The sequence below is a fragment of the Talpa occidentalis genome, unplaced genomic scaffold, assembly GCF_014898055.3.
Source record: "Talpa occidentalis isolate TD23 unplaced genomic scaffold, MPIMG_talOcc4v2.1 talOcc4.8, whole genome shotgun sequence".
Classification (NCBI taxonomy): Eukaryota; Metazoa; Chordata; class Mammalia; order Eulipotyphla; family Talpidae; genus Talpa; species Talpa occidentalis.
The window spans coordinates 104,507,533-104,524,751 of NW_023605194.1; the positions used below are offsets into that span (position 1 = coordinate 104,507,533).

Consider the following 17,219-nt stretch of genomic DNA (forward strand, 5'->3'; position numbering starts at 1 on the left):
TCTTTCATAATCTTGATCATTTTGAGTTATATTTTTAAGGAAACAGTATACCACACCAAAAGAAATACTTTTACAAAAATAAGTATGAGGAGCTAAGTCTGTTTCTAACCTCAATACCAAATGTTTTCATTTAAGTATCACATACTTTTTAAAGTTTTATGTTTTGTCTTAATGTTTTTAGTAATGACCTTCTGCCCACCTCTATCCCCCATGAATATATGATTTTTTATATAAACTTTATAATGAAAAGTAGTTTAGAATATTTCTTGGTCCTGGAATGGTGTTGTAGGCATATAGTGAATAATGTAACATAAAAATTGAGTATACTCTACCTCTTCAATTCCGAACTCAGTGGTACATTTTCATTTTTATTGGGCTCATAAATTCTTCAGCATTTTTGTTCAGTTCATAACAAACTTTGTACGAGAAAGCATGCCCAGAAACAATATGTTGGACTTAAAAACGCTTGGATTGAACTATTAAAGAAAAGTATTTCCTTGGCTAAATTGTAATGGAGGCTGACATTGGTCATGACTATTTCAGATTCCTTGCCTGGTACTGTTGTGACTCGAATATCAGTTCATGATGTGGATTTGAATCCAACTTTCATCTTCAGTTTTGCCAAAGAGAGTAATCCTGGAAGCCAGTTCGCTATTGATCGGAACACTGGAGTAGTGGTGCTGGCGAAAACGTTGGATTTTGAGGAAGTGACCGAGTATAAGCTGCTCATCAATATTTCTGATTCAGTGTATCTCACAGAAGGAACGCTCATTGTCCGTGTGTTGGATATAAATGACAATCCACCAGTATTTTCTCAAGATTCTTATCAGGTAAAGTCCCTAAATAGATGCTGAAGGCATAGCCCAAATGAAAGAGGATGTAGTCATGTCAAACTACTGTTGTTGACGGGCTAATTTTAGGCAGACATAGTCACTGTCTGCAGTGCCTAAAGTTAATGTTGAGGGTTTGATGTTTAATGTCATGGAGATAGCAGTGTATATGGAACTGAGTATCTTACTCAAGTCAGTTTCTTTGGCATCATATGTCATCATATGAAAGTCTGCCTGCTTTCTAGTTCCTAGGGATTGGAGTCCAGTTGTTCATAACAACTGGAACTTGCCTAATATTTGCAAAGCCACAGACAAGACAGTAGGCAGTTTGGAGTATCAGCATTTAATTTGGGAAAGTGTCTTCTTTCCTAGGCTTACTTTTGGAATTTATTTATTTTTTAAAGATTTATTTATTTATTTATACAAGCACTGGGTACAGTCAGAAGCGCGGGAGGGTGAGAGAATCCACCAGAACCAGAGCCGAGAGCAGAACAGGCAGACTGATGAAGTACACTGCTGAGGGGAGCAGCGGGCGGCAGTAGAGGTCTGCGCACCATGTGGGACTCTCGCCCAATGGCCGGGGATCAAACTGGCGCTGCAGAGGCTGCGGGCAGCTTCGCAACCCAGCGCTCAACCGCTACGCCACCAAGGAGGCCCACTTTTGGAATTTATTAACGTTGTACAGAAACCAATCATGAACATACTGGTGGAAATTTTCATTTTTTGAGCATAGAATGAAGGAGAATGATAGCATCAACTCAGTAGTTGGAATTGAACACTAGCATTCCTGACTATAGAAAATACAAGGTTTGCATGTAAACCCAGGAGTAAACCTAAATAATGGACTTCTGTGAAGGCTTGCTAAGTCATACAATGTACATAATAATCAACATTATACAACACAGTGTAATAATATCTATTCACCCTCCTATAGCACACAAATAACTTAGAAGGGAAAATTTTCATACTAAAAATCAAAATGAATAAGAGTTTTAAAAAATTGTTTTTTTCAATTCTGGTACTAACATATCTTCTTAATATGTCAGCTCTATAAATAGATATGTCAGATAAAATCAGGTTCTCTGTGTAGTTTCCATAAGCAAAATGAATAAAGTGATGCCCTGTTCCAGCCCTGTTTGTGAAAATACCCGTCACCTTTAAGGACATCGCCTATCCAGTTCTTTTTCCCTCAGGTTACTGTTCCCGAGTCGCTGCCTGTGGGGTCCTCGGTGCTGAGTGTTGCAGCCACAGATGTAGAAAGCAGCAAGAACATCTCTTACAGAATCCTCCCCTCTTCTAGGGAGTTTGCAATTGATCCTGTAAATGGTGAGTTATTTACAGGCTTTGGGGTTTATCGGTTTGAGTTCCAGAGTGGAAACCTGCAAGAATCCACTCCAAATGCTCCTAAAAATAGGACCTGGCCCTATTTCTTAGTATTGAAGACCTTCGCATTTCTCTTCGCGGCAAATGGCATGGCAGCAAATTCCAGGGTTGCCTCTCTTCCCCCAATGTATCAACGGCCAGAAAACAAAAGGAATTGATGAAATGCTGGCAAATGATCAGAAATTCAGAGACCCCGAGATCATCAACAACCTTATTCATCAGTCCAAACGAGCGCAGTTTGGGTAATTATCCCAGGTCTCAACAAGATGAAGCTGAAAGCACCAAGATAGTGATGAGGACTTCATGTTCCTGGAACCTGGCGGCTTGTTCTCCAGTCAAGGGCAAAAAGTTCAGAACAGCCTCATGCATTCAGTAAGAACCAAGAAAAAAAATCAAAACATGAAAATCATTCAAGCATCTCTAAGAGAAAACCTCCAGCCATGTCCTGGTCCATTTGAGGCCTTCGAAGCCTCCTGGTAGCTTTATCGGAGAGTAAGACTTTTGTGGTTGTGAAATGCAGTTAGGCAAGTGACTTTCGAGAAGTTAAGCATAGTATAGAGAAATTTTTAAAATGAGTGACCTAAGTTAATTTGATAGAGATGAATAATCAGCAGAATACTGCCCTTAGCAGAACACACTCTAGAAGAGACTGCCTGGGACACATCCCACCATATGCTCCCCACCTGCACCCCCAAATGTCATGTCGCCAGTGAGAGCTGGTGTGAAGGTCAGGAATGGACCACAGTGCAGGTTTCCTATGATCCAGCAGACCGGGTAAAGGAGGAATGAGAGTCCTCAGTGGTTTTTTGCAGGTCTTCTATTGGGATTACCAGGAACACGGCAGGCAGGGGTGCTGGGGGGCCGGGAGGCTGGCAGGCCTCCCAGCCCCCAGCAAATCCTCACTCTATCTGAGCTCTCTGGCCTTCTCTGTGCTCACGGCTTCTCTACTTCTTTCTCTGCTTCTCGGCTTCTACTGGCGATCCGGTGACGCCGCCCTTAAAAGCCCCGTCTCAGCCCAGGTGAATCCCATGCACCTATGCCCACACCTTATTCCAGGTGCCCGCCATCAGGCATGCATTCAGGTCAAGGATCCATCATCTATCCTGATGGTGGGAGGGCAGAAAAGCCTGACATTTTTCCTTACCCTACAGCTGGTTTACAAGTTCACCTCAGGGTGATGGATGTAACCAGAGTAGTGACGATTTCTCAGAATGTGTATTAACTGGATCATTACGTTGTACACCTGAAGCTCATGTCATGTTCTAGAGCAACTACCTCGCAATGAAAGAAAATAAACTCAAAATTTCCTGAAAGGAGAATTTATTTTCGAAATACTAGTCTGAGGCTCATGGAGTGTTGCTACCCAGAGAGGCTGACAATGTTGCCTGTGAGTGGCAGGCCCTGTGCAGGTGTGTGCCTCTGAGGAGTTGACTTTCCTTTTCTTTCCCCTCCCCTCCCCTCTTGCCTTTACTCTATCCATCTCCTCTCTTTTCTTTTGATGTCAGCTGCTGGCCTGACCAGGAACATCATGTTATGGGAGGCAGGAAATGCTCCTTCTGAGCCTTCAATTCTAGCAGCCCCTGAGCTGATGTTTGTTATCAAGCAGCTTTGCAATGAGATACAGATGAGAATATTTGTATATGTGCTGCCGAAGCAAACACTAGATGAGAATATTTGTATACCATTAAATGGCATCAGGCCCATTTAGTTCACGGGAGGACTCTGACTGAGATGTAGCATTTATTTTTTTAATTTTTTAAAATTTTTTTATTTAAATATTTTATTTTATATAATTCATACATCTTTTTTCATCTTTGCACAATGTATCCATTTTCATTTTGGTTATATTCCCTATACAATTGCATGAGGTGTAGCATTTAAATGACTGCATCTGTATTCTATTTTAGTTGCTATACTTACTTAAAACCCATTTATCTTAGAAGAAATGCCATTACACACATATAGAAATTAAGTATTTCTATATCTAAATCAATAAAATGTATTCAATATATTCCATCAGTTAGGGAAAACCCCACTTGTTGAATCAGCCAAGAGCTTTAGAAAAGACATCTTTGTAATTTTGAGCAATAGTTATAACTTTACATTACCATATTACAACTAACATTTGACTAAAGTGGATGTCAGTCAGTATTTCCAGAATAAATATTGTTCTAGGATGTCTTTATATATGTGCATCTATGGCTCATAGATTGGGATATAATTTTTTTAAATAATAATAATTTTCTAAAGAAAATTAGTAATGGGATAACTTACTAATGAAAGTAACAAAACTACAAGAAAGTTATGGCAAAGTCACATTCACGCAGCAGGCATAGATAACGGAGTGAATGCCGTGGGGATTATTTCTGAATCTTAAATGTTACAAAAAGCATAAATGCAATCATCTTCATTCTTCTATTTGGCATTACTGTTGGTGTCAATTAAATAACAAATCTAACAAATAACTAAACAGTAAACCTTCCGTAAATATTTACAGACCGCATGGATCATGAAAATTTAATTTCCCAACATTGAAATTCTGTGTCTTGTTTTTCAGGCACCATATTTTCTATCCTTCCTAAATTACCTCTGGATAAAAAACCAACCATTCGATTTCTTGTCGAAGCCAGCGATGGTGGGGTCCCTGACCTGAGGGCTGTCACCCTAGTGGAGGTAGAAATACAAGACATAAACAGTCACGCCCCTGAGTTCGCAGTTGGATATTACAACCTCAGCTTGAGGGAAGATGCTCCAACTGGGCTCACGCTTGTCACATTTTCCACCACTGATCACGACTGGACCCGTGAAAACACACGTGTTGAATATTCCATCCTCAGTGGTGACTCACAGAACAGTTTCCTCGTGGAAACTCACTTCACTCATTCAGACCATCCCTACAAGCCAGTCGGTTACCTGGTACTGCTCCACCAGCTGGACAGAGAGGCCACGGCCGGCCTCCAGCTGGTCATTGTGGCGTCTGACCAAGGCTGCCCTCCCCTGACCTCCACAGCCACGGTCGCTGTGGAAGTGCTCGATGCCAACGACAGTCCCCCTCGGTTCAGCAGGCTGACGTACCACGCCCACGTCAAGGAAAGCACCCCTCCGGGCAGTCACGTCACTGTGGTCTCAGCCAGCGACCCTGACGAGGGCGCGCACGCCTACATCACCTACCACCTCGTCTCTGGAAACGAAAAGGGGCATTTTCACTTAGAAGAAAAAACCGGAGTTCTTTATCTCCTCAAACCTCTGGACTATGAGGAGACCATACAATTCACTTTAATTGTGCAGGCTTCAGATGAAGAGAGGAAACATTTCTCCTTTGCCATTGTGCTGATCGGAGTCCTGGATGACAACGATCATGCACCTCAGTTTCTCTTCTCAAGACTGAACTGTGTGGTGCCTGAAAACCTGCCCGTTTTTTCCACCATATGCTCCGTGAATGCTCTGGATTTCGACACTGGTCCGTACGGAGAACTGACCTACTCTATTGTCTCCCCCTGTTCTGTGGCTCGTGGGACGCCTCCTCATCCTGTCCCCTTCCTCATCGACCCCATCACAGGGGACATTCATGCTAAGCAAATCCTCGACTACGAGAACAGCAATAGCTACTGCCTGACGGTTCAGGCAAAAGACAAAGGCGACGCAACAGCCTCGTTGGTGGTGTGGGTGGATCTTGAAGGGATCGATGAATTTGAACCCATTTTCACTCAAGAGGAGTATTTTTTCAACCTCCCAGAAAAGAATCACGTGAGGCAGTTGGTGGGCAGAGTCGAAGCCTCGGATGCAGACGCTGGTATTGATGGAGTTGTTCTTTACTCCCTCAGGACTCCATCGCCTTTCTTTTCCGTAAATCAAACCAATGGGAATATTTATTTGACTAGAGCCCTTTCCCTCAGAAACAGTCAAGTCAGCAGAGAAGACACCATCGAAATGAAAATTACCGCTCACAGCCCCAAACCAGGCTCCAAGTTTACCACGTGTACTGTTTTTGTGAACGTGTCTTTATCCCTGGAAGGAAGATACTTGGCCATTTCAGTCAGCAGCTTTTCAGTCAGCCTCACAGTCTCCTTTTTAGTGTTTCTGTTACTAGTCTTCATTTTAACTGTAGTGATTTTAAGGCATAAACAGAAAGACCCAATAAACACTTACGAAGAAAAGAAAACCTCCCCGTCCTGTGTCAGCGGTGAGAGGCCCAGGGGGGAGGCCAGCAGGCTCAAGGCCTTCCAGGAAAGCAGCAGCTGCCTCCCGGAGGCCGTGCCCATGACCTCCATGCCTGAATGGCTGAGTTTATTAAGCATCATGGAGAAGGACCTTGTGAATCTGTACAGGCACTCAAACTCCAGCGGCCACTGCTCCGTGGAAGGAGAAACTGCAGAAGATAAGGAGATCCAGAGAATCAACGAGCACCCTTACCGGAAGGATGCTGGGTCGGCCCTGAGCGATCGGGAGTCCAGGGTGCCAGACTCCGGGATCCCAAGGGACTCGGATCAGCTCTCCTGCTTGTCCGGAGAGACGGATGTGGGGGTGACTGCCGAAACAGCAGAAACCAGCCAGACATTTGAGGAAGGAGGTGGAGGAGAAGGTTGTGGCACACCCACTGTTCAAGATGATATGCCACCCCAGCCACTAAGGAAGAATGAGGTGAACATGGCCATCCAGGCCGACAGCAGAGAAGAGTCTGTTTTTATACCAGGCGAGCAGGAAGCAAGGATCTCCATTCTCTGCACTCAGAAAGCCTCCAATGATGACGTAGGAAGCAGTCACCACTGGGATTATCTCCTCGGTTGGGAACCCAAGTTCCAATCTCTGGCCTCCGTATTTAATGATATTGCAGAACTGAAGGATGAACATTTGCCTGGGCCTGGCCTTCCAAAAGAGAAGAAATCTTTGGGCTTCCCCCCACCTTTGATCACTGCAGTAGCCCAGCCTGGGGTTAAAGCTGTTGCACCCAGGATGTCAGCCATCGCCCCCTTGCAAGGACCAGTGGTTCAGAAATACCCACACTCACCCATTTGCTACCATCTCAGTTCTCTTCCGGAAGCCATGACACCCAGCTTCTCTCCATCTCTCTCCCTCTTGACCATGCGGACCCCCACCATCCCTTCAGAGTTGTCAGGTGGAGGCTTATTGGGTTCCCGGGTCAGTGATGCATACCATGGACTTAACCCCGAAGATGAAGTTCAAATATAAAATTATTGTCAAGCCCCTGCTCAGCATCGGTCGTGAATGATTGAATAAAACCTTCTTATTCTCCTGGAGATCAGGTCATTTTATCCAGGCCTGAATGATGAATTTAGGCACAGGCTTTAGATCTTGCTCATTTTAAGTTTCTCAAATTTCTTCCAGCCTTAATGAGAAGCTACCCCTCTTTGAACCTTCACGTTTTACTCTCAGGATTCACCTTTGTGTATATTAAGTAGTGTACATTCTGTCATAACTGGCTTCCTGTAGGATCAGATTTTCAATGGACACGAACTTGACTGCTGTAATGTGTATGTAGAAGTAAGTTCTGGTGTATTATGGTCACACTAGAGGTGACTACACTGCTACATCCAAAACAAACTAGTAAAGACTGACTAAGAAATGAGGACAGAAAGTAACAGAGAAGGGATATTTGGAGGGATAAATATAAGTTTCTTTAAAATGAAGCAATTTCCTATGGCTGTGCTAATTTAAAGATGGCATTTCTTCACTTTCCCAAATGCCACACTTGCGGACTTTAGCCATAATTTGAATTTTAATGTAGTATCTTTTGAAATCTAATGAGAAATTAAGAGTGAAATTTGTCATAACTCTCTGCTAAATAAGAAAATTATTCCTGATTTAATGACCCAGCAATGCATGTTCTTGATAGGGAGCCAGGATGGATAACAAGCAATAAGTATGTGGTCAGCTGCCCCCTAAGACATACCCTCTTGGCCTTTTTTGCAAACAGAATATTTTTTTTCAATGTTCTGTCTTATGTCTTAATATCTTATGGGTACAGATATTAAACTCTGAAAGTTAATTTACAGATATTTCTTGTGTTTCTAGTATAGTAAGTTTTGGTGAAAAAATAACTTACCTAATGTCAGTTTTAAAATTTTGTGTTGATAAATTATGTCATTAGCTAATAATAAATTTCATAGAGTGATTTAGCAATATATTTTTAAATGAAGATTTTTATATAAATTTTCTACTACTAAAGTTGAGAATGGATGTCCTTTTTTACTCCATTTGTTCATATTCTTTTAGCTTTAACTGTTTTTAGATGAAGCAGTTAGACAACACAGTTAAAATAGTTCTGTTTTATACACCGCTGCCATTTTAGAAATACAGTGGTGTAGACTGGGGCTCACATATAATGCTACATCCTTTTTGCTGGTAAGCCTGAGAATCGAAGATTCTTACTCCTTCTAGAGAAGCAGAGCACAGGCTGATGATGATGGCCCAGATGACTGGTCATCGTGGGCATCATGGCCAGACTTTGTAATAACTGTTCAGACTTTTAATGTCAAGTCTCAGTGACATCTCAGATGGGTTTCTCAGTGTTTGGTATGGGCTTCTGCCAAATTAGAAAATGTCCTTTTTTTTTTTTTGACAAGTTTTATCTGTAAAATTGTGAGATAACTAAATTCTCATTCCTGAAAAACATTACAGAGTGCTGTGTTTGATAGCTAGTGTCATAGATAAATAATTCTAAGGCTTCCTATGTTGATTCTGTCAATTATGTATCTTTGCCTGCTCTTAAATTGAGAACAAGTGCATAAAACCACATTAGACATCATATGAAACCTGAAGACTTGGGACATGACTGGAATACTAAGGAAAGTCATGTAGGCACAGAACACTTAACTATTATAAGACAAATGCATGTCTCTCCTTCATGTATCCTGGGAAGAGGATTTCATGGTTTTTCTAAAAAAAATTATTTCAATGTTCCAATATTTATTCACTCTTCAGCTTTCTTCAAAAGAGATTACTTTGAACATACAAAGAAATTCCATACTTTTTACAATGTTACAAATGGAGATTTTTTTTTTGCACCAGAATTATTTCTAGAAATCAAGATCATTTTGTTGTTTTTAGTTAAACAGGTTTTTCATTTACTTATGTTTAAAAAGAGTTATCCACCTAACTCTTCCCTAAGTGATCTGATGTGATTTATTACTCACTGAACATGATTCTGCATTTTACCCTGACTTCCAATAAAAACAGAAGGCATGAAGTATTTAGAACTATTCCTTACCAATATCTAGTTGATTTTTTTAATTGATGACTTTATTAATACTGTGTCCAAAGCTATACCACCAAACAACTGCTACAAATGGGACTGTGGGTAAAAATGTGAATATGCTGGTTAAGTGTTTGTAATAAATCATATGTCAGCCCTTTCAACTAGAATGCTTTTTTCCTAAGTAAACAATATAATTTGTACAGTTTTCCTTCAAGTTTAATATTAACTTGCCTCATATGTTCTGTGTTACTTTGCTGATCTACACACTGGCTTTAGCACTCTGGAGGGGGTACAGAACTTGTTAGTGGAAAATCATATTAAGCCCCAAATTCATAAGCTATAAAATAAAAGACAGTTGTCTCTTGTGGAATTTTGGCTGCCTGAAATTCTGGACTTTCTTGTTGGCAGCCTTAAAAATACTGGTGTAAATCAGTACCAAATGGATATCAAAATTCCATGGCCTAGTAGTAATCATTGAATTGGCTTCTAAAACAGATTCCTGGGCAAAAAAGAGGGAAAAAGCTCTTTCTTTAGGGATTTGATCATTTAACTGTTCTTTAAAAAATATTGAAATATACTATGGGGCTGTCTACATGTATGCATAGTTAGTGTATAATAGATTTAGTCTATAATACTTTGCTGTAAAATACACTCTTGTCTCCATTTGAGACAATACTTGTGTTTTTCGCCACCTTTGACCTCAGTTTCAAAGACATCCTTGCCATGCTTCCTAGAAGTTATTAGTGAGGAAAATTAATTATTAACTCCAAAATTATGTCCCTCCAAGCATGTTTGTTACTTTTGTTTTGCCATTTTATACATACCTTAACATTAAGTATTACAAAAAAGCAAGACACTGAAAGGATCTAAGATGATGATCCATTTCAAAGCAATGAAGTGTATGGGTTAAATACGGTTCATGGAATTTCTCATGATATTATGTATAAACTCACTAGATTTATTTTCATGGTGTGTGGTAAGTGTGCTCAAAATTAAAGATCTATCTGTGCATAACTGAAGAAAGTTGGAATGCAAATCCATTATGTACAAGAGAGTTACGGGATTGGTGGAATTGCAGAAACTTTGCTTATGACTCAACCCAAGCATTCTAGTGGGAGTCACTTTCTACCCTTATAGAGCTGAATGGAGAGAAAGGCAGAGACGAGTGAAGAACAGAAGAGCAAGTCGAGGACTAAATCTGAAAAGAAAGAACTTAGGTCATGGGTAGAAAAATGCACAAAGCAAAAAGGTAAAGACTTTAAAAAATTAACTTTTAAGTGTTAAGATCTTGCTGAGTCATTGCCTACCATGGATTCATTATTGAGGAATCTCTTCACCCTTCTTTGCTTTCCAATTTTTCTCTCCATTGACTAAAAATTATCTTTATCAAGTTGTGAACCTAAAGCTAGATGACAGTGAGCTAGAAAACAATGGCCATGAAAAGTTGAAATTGTTGTGGAGGTTTCTTTGAGTGAAAGGTAGAACAAAAGTATTGGAATAATGACCATACCTCACCTCTCCTCTGGTATTGAAACTGCCACTATCTTAAATAGATGGCTTTACTCACACACCAAGTACTAGAAGTTTAAAAGGTAGTTGAGGGCCTCCCTGGTGGCACAAGGGGTTAAGCACCACACTATGAGGCAATCTGCAGCTTCTGCAGCACGAGTTGAATCCCAGGGCAGCAGGGGAGCAACCCACATGGCGAAGCAGACCTCTCCTGTCTTGCACCCTGCTCCCCTCAGCAGTGTACTTTGGTCAGTCTGTCTCTTCTGCTCCCCACTCTGTCTCTGGTGAATCCTCTCACCCCCCCCCCCCGCATCTCTGGCCTATGCCCCAGTTCTAGTATGCATAAATAAATCTTTAAAAAGATAAAGGTAGTTGACATAGAAGATGGAATTTTAACACCTGGTATTTTATTCTGGTAACTTGTTCTTTTTAAGATTGATTGCTTGCTTGATAGTTGGGATGCACATTTTATATAACTTAGACTGCATTGTAACACCCAGGCAAAGTTGATAGCTCATTCTCAACTATTGGCAATTTGATTTGAATTCTGGTGACATAAATTATTTTTATTCTGTGTATTATAAAGAATTTGCTATTATGGGGCAGAATTATTGCTGATTAGTAAGATCCAGCTCAAAGTGACTGCAAAGTATACCTTATCTTTTAAACTCAGCACTTCTCTATTTGATGACAATTAGCACATCCTACTGTTTTTGTCTACATAATTTTCCTCATTTCACCCAATATATTTGCTAAACCAAAACTGTGAAGTGAGTAATAAGAGAGGGGGAAACCATACCAAATAAACAACAGATGTAAAAGTGCATCTCTTGAGTGAGAAAGCATTATTTTGGTTAGAAAACGAAATACATGAAGTTTGTTGTTAGATAGTAAACCCTAAGGGCAAAGGCCTGGTTGCCACTCATATTATGAAGTACAGCTGTTTCTTAGAATGAATAAATGCACATGTAGATGGGCACAGAGGGCTCTATAATGCGCAAGCACAATATATTGACCCTGTGTCCATTAGGTGAGCTTTCTACCATAGTTCTGTGATTTTAGTAACTCACAGTCTAAAGAAAAAGCGCAAATATCCTATCAAAATATTATGGAATCTCTTAGATAAAATCAAATGCTTACAATTGATTTTGTGATCTGGTGTGTTTCCTCTTTCCTCCATCTTCACAATATACATACATGTCTTATGAGTTTTAGACAAACTAGAAACAAGTTATAGATGACATTTAAAAGCATATTGTTTGAGACAGTGATATTACATGACCAAGCACATTGTTTTAATTTAATTTCAGATCTTATAATAAACCATGACTGCCCTCTGGCTAGCAGAGTGAAGTTCTATCAATATGAGAAGAGAAAATAGTTCAGTAGATATGCCTAGAATGGTTACATCAAAAGTTATTAAGAGTCAAAGTAGTATGTGGAATTTATGAAAGATACTCTGTATGTGCATATAGTTAGTGTGTGCTAAAAGTGATACTGATATTTTAAACAAGAAAATTTAATAAGTGTGTGCTGGGGAATTGGAGGATGGGTAACTATGAAGTTATTTCCCTTTATATCATGGACAAACTATAGCATCTAGAACAGTGAAAGCAAAAACTTAGGGACAACATCTTTAACAAAACAACATCATTCTTACAAATGCTAGAATGTGAGTAAGCAAGGAAAAGCACTAACTATTGGCAAAAACAGAGAGGAGAAAATAAGGAGTTTCCAATTTTTTTTTGAGCCAAAGAACCAGTATTCATCATCAAGTGCTCACCTGCTAAAGGAAAAGTATATCTTCATAGGGGAAACTGCCAAGCAAATTTGACAAGAACTGTCAAAACTGGGGAAGGATTACTCAGTACTCTGTAGGTGAGTGTCAAAAGACTAAACTGAAATGATTGATAGATTATGCTGTTGTGTCTGAGTCCCCACAGCTTCTAGAAACACACACCCAAAATTGCCTTGTAAAATAAAGAATCCCACATTCAATAAATTCTACTAAAAGTGAATTCAAATTCTCTGTTTAGTAAAAGGAAAGAAGTACTGGAAACTAAAATGGTAAGGGGACCAGAGAAAGCAGAAGGTTCAAAAAGATTCTATTTATTCTTCCAGAGCCACAAACCTAGCAATGCCAGTCTCATCTTCACCCTCCCTAAAACATAGTAGAACCCACCTTAGTAAACATGAGCAACAGGAAATAGCTGCAACAGGAAACCTAAGCAAAATGACTTAATTCTATGAATGATGTGTTGATAGGAAGTGAGGATACATTGAAAAATATGGCAAAAGAAAATGGAGGCTTAATCTTTCAAAGCTAGCTTAATATTTCAAAACTCTGTAGGTGAGTTCAAATCTCTGAAGTTTACATAATATATCAGAAATTCATAAATTAAAATTAAATGTCCCAAATAGTAAATATATACAGACAGGAGAAACCTGAACTCACTCATTCAGGGACACAACAAATCTATACCTACATATGAAATAATTTACAAAACAAAACCAAAAAACCCCAAGGCAAACAGAGATTACACAACAAAGGACAAAAGGCCAGTTCTGGGACAGGTAAGAAAGAGAGAAGCTCTTGCTTAAAGGAGATTCCTCACCTTAGGTGTGGGGCCTATCACTAGGAATGTTGAAAGAAGATGGAGAGTGACTACTAGTGAGTGTTATGTTTATTTTTGGTGTCATAAATGTTCTAAACTTGATTGTGGTGATGGCTGTACAGCTCTGTAACTATGTAAAAAACCGTTCAATAATAGGTGAATTGTATAATACATTAATTCTATCTCAATAAAGTGTTACAAATAAAATAAATGAAGAACAGAGTAAATGTATTTAACATCAGGTTAGATACAGATAAAAAGAGAGTTAGTAAATTAGAAGATAAATCAAAAGAAAATATACAGACTAAACCACAGATAAGTTTGGAAATTACTGAAAAGAGAATAAGAGATGTGTAGAATATGCTTGAAATAGGTCTAACATGTATAATTGAAATCACAAGAGGAATATGGAGAGGATGGGACAGTAGCAATGGGACAGAGGATGGGACACTAGCTTTGAAAAGCTAGTGGTTGAGAATCTTCCAAAAGTGACATTAAATAAAAATTCAAATTGTACTACAGATCCCAAAGATATGAAAGAAAAAGCCATAGCCAGACACATTACAGCAAAATTTCTATAAAATAAATGGAAAATATTCATTAAAAAGGATATAATACCTTAAGAAACTGATTTCATATTGTAATATAAGGCATGATACAGTACATCCAATTAGTGAAAGAAGAATTTTTTTAATAAGTGGGATTGAGATATCTAGATAATCATATATATGAAAAAAAAGATTAAAGCAACCTATTCATAGTCATGTTGCATTAAATATATAAATAAATTCAAGTAAATACTAGAAGCAAAACTGATTGTATGCTTTTGTAAATTAGAAATGCCAAAAATCTTCAACAAGAGTCAAAATCTAGATGCAATAAGAAGAGTGATAAATTTGACCAAAAATCCCACCATTTTTAATGGGAAAAAAAAATCTCCAAACCAATCACTATGTTGAAGAGGATGGATTCTCTGGCCCCATATTCCACCTTTTGGTAAGAGAGGTAGGGCTATGTGGTTGGTAAGTACCTGGTGGAGAAAGGTCAGTTCCTAAAATGATATTATGTCTATCAGTATAACACCATGAGTTAGATGCTATTTTCTACATTGCATATTCTAAAACTAATTTGTAAAAATACTTTATTAGCTAAATCCTGAATTTGTTACTTTTAAGTACTATTTTACTGAGTAGAGTTTGTTTGTATACTAAACAAATGGTTGAAATGGATTAATAACAATCTTTATTTGGTCTTAAACTTGGATCTTTACTTTTCAATTTTAATTACCTCTTTCTTTTCTATCATTTTTAACCCATCATTCATTTTTCTCTTGAGTACATGGAAAAGAAACTATTTGCCTGTTTTTAGACTATTAAAGTATATAGTTCTCAACAATGAGACAAGGCTCATAGAACTTTGATTATTGTATAGTTTCATATTTTCTAACTTAATTTATTTCTTATCTAAGAACGCTGGAAAATCCTTGTATTACATGCTAATCTCTGCATGTATATGTCCTTATTGTGAAATGACAAATTGAAAGTAATGAAAATAAGACTTCAGATTATTGTCTGATTATATGTCACATAAATGGAAATATATTAGCCTTTGTGAACTTAAATAAATAATAGCTAAATTTTATTGAGTGTTCATTATGTGCCAAATATTGTGCTAAGTGTTTTATGTGTACCATATATTGTTTAATCTTCAAAATAACCCTTTAGGGTATATACTAATATGGTCCCATTTTACTAATAAGGAAATAATAGCTTAAAGAGCTAGTAATTCGTTGAGTCTGGACTTTCAGTGGTGTTTCTAGAAGTTCTTCTCTTAAGCACTTCACTACATTGCCTCAGACTTAGAAGCTCCTTAAGAATGTCTAGGATTTTTTTTAATAATAAACATATATTGGCTATGTTTTTATTTCTTAATTTTTAAAGATTTGTTTATTTTTTCGTAGAAGAACTGGGTGGTAGGCCAGAGGTACAGGGGGTGAGAGGATTTACGAGAGACAGAGTGAGAGCAGAACAGGTGGATTTTACTGAAATACACTGCTAAGGGGAGCAGAGGGCAAGACAGGAGAAGTCTGCTGCATCATATGTGGGTTAGCTCTATGGCCAGGGATCAAACACAGGCCATGGCAGTGATAACCCTGAGACTTAACCCCTAGTCAACCAGGGAGGGCAGGCCATATTTTAAAAAACCTTAGTATGTGTAGATAATGGTCAAAGCATTACAAGTAGGTGATGTGACAGCCAGACTCTTTTCCTTGTATTAGATCTGCAGTCACAAGCAATTAATAATTTAGGGATTACTTTATGGATGCATAACATGTATAATTTTCTCATTCTCATTTTTTTAAAGATTTATGTATTTATGCATACAAGTGCTGGGATATAGGCCAGAGATGGGGGGGGGGGTGGGTTGCAGTGAGAGGATTCACCAGAGACAGAGCGGGGAACAGGCAGACTGACTGAAACACACTGCTGAGGGGAGTAGTGGGCGAGACAGGAGAGGTCTGCTGCGCCATGTGGGTTTCTCCCTGGCCGGCTGAGTAGTCAAATTCATGCTGCGGAGGCTACAGGTTGCTTCATAGTGCAGTGCTTAACCCCTTGCACCACCAGGGAGGACTTCCTCATTCTCGTTTTTTATAGAAAGAAAATTATTTTAAAAATAGAACTTAACACAGTTTTAGCTCAAAGTTTGTGCATGACTTCAGTCTCCACTGCAAACAGTAACAACATGAAATTAAATATTTTCAGCAAAAATAAAAATGATGTAGTCAGGTTCAAAAACAAGATAATCATCTCTATGGCAACATTTTGTAAAGTTGAACGCCTTTCATTATGCAAGCTGATTAATTTCATTTCTAAGTATATACATTAGAGAAAAATCTCCCAAGACATTCAATAAGAATTGAACATTCTACTGACTATATTGTAGTCATATTGTTCAATATACTCATGTAATATAATATTAGAATGTATATAATTATATGATATATAATACATAATGTGTAATATATAATAATCTTAAGCAACAGTATGAAAAAATATGATATTGGCATAAAAATAGACACATGGATCAATGGCACAGAATCTAGATCCCAGAAATAAATTCATGGGCATATCAATATTTAATTTATGATAAAGCAGCCACCACCAAACAGTAGAGGAAGGAGAGTCTCTTTAATAAATGGTGCTGGGAAAACTGGAAGACCAGTGTAAAAGAAAGAGGAAAAAGCAGGTGGGAAAATGAAGACTTGTATTTCCTACCAGATGTAAAGAGACAAAGTAGATTAGAGAACTAATAATAAATGTGTATGGAAATGTGATATGAAAATGTTTTATTCAATAAGAAAAGGGTGGGTAATTTAATAAATAGAGCTGAGTCAAGTTATTTGTATAAAGGGTGAAATTGGATCTCATCCTCAGGTATACAAAATTAAAATGAAAACTTAATCTTCAAGAAGAAAATGTGGGAGAATATCTTTTTGACCTTAGAGTAGGGAAAACTTCATTAAACAAGATGCAAGAAGCACAAACACAAACACAAACACAAAGTATTGTGTTTGTGCTTCTGACAAACATAATTACTTTAAAATTTAGATTGAGAATTAAAACAAGATACCATATGATCAAAGTTATTAAAAATTCCATAACTTAG

General features: G+C 38.3%; 1 protein-coding gene across 1 annotated transcript in view; it reads left to right on the plus strand.

The window, feature by feature from the left end:
• The window catches only part of DCHS2 (dachsous cadherin-related 2), a 162,653-nt gene extending 154,440 nt beyond the window's left edge, over window positions 1-8,213 (plus strand). Inside the window, exons 18-20 of the mRNA XM_037497763.2 lie at window positions 544-830; window positions 2,024-2,156; window positions 4,771-8,213. Coding sequence (XP_037353660.2) covers window positions 544-830; window positions 2,024-2,156; window positions 4,771-7,403 — 3,053 coding nt within the window. The 3' untranslated portion in view covers window positions 7,404-8,213. The remainder of the gene's footprint in view (window positions 1-543; window positions 831-2,023; window positions 2,157-4,770) is intronic.
• Window positions 8,214-17,219: the final 9,006 nt, after the last annotated feature.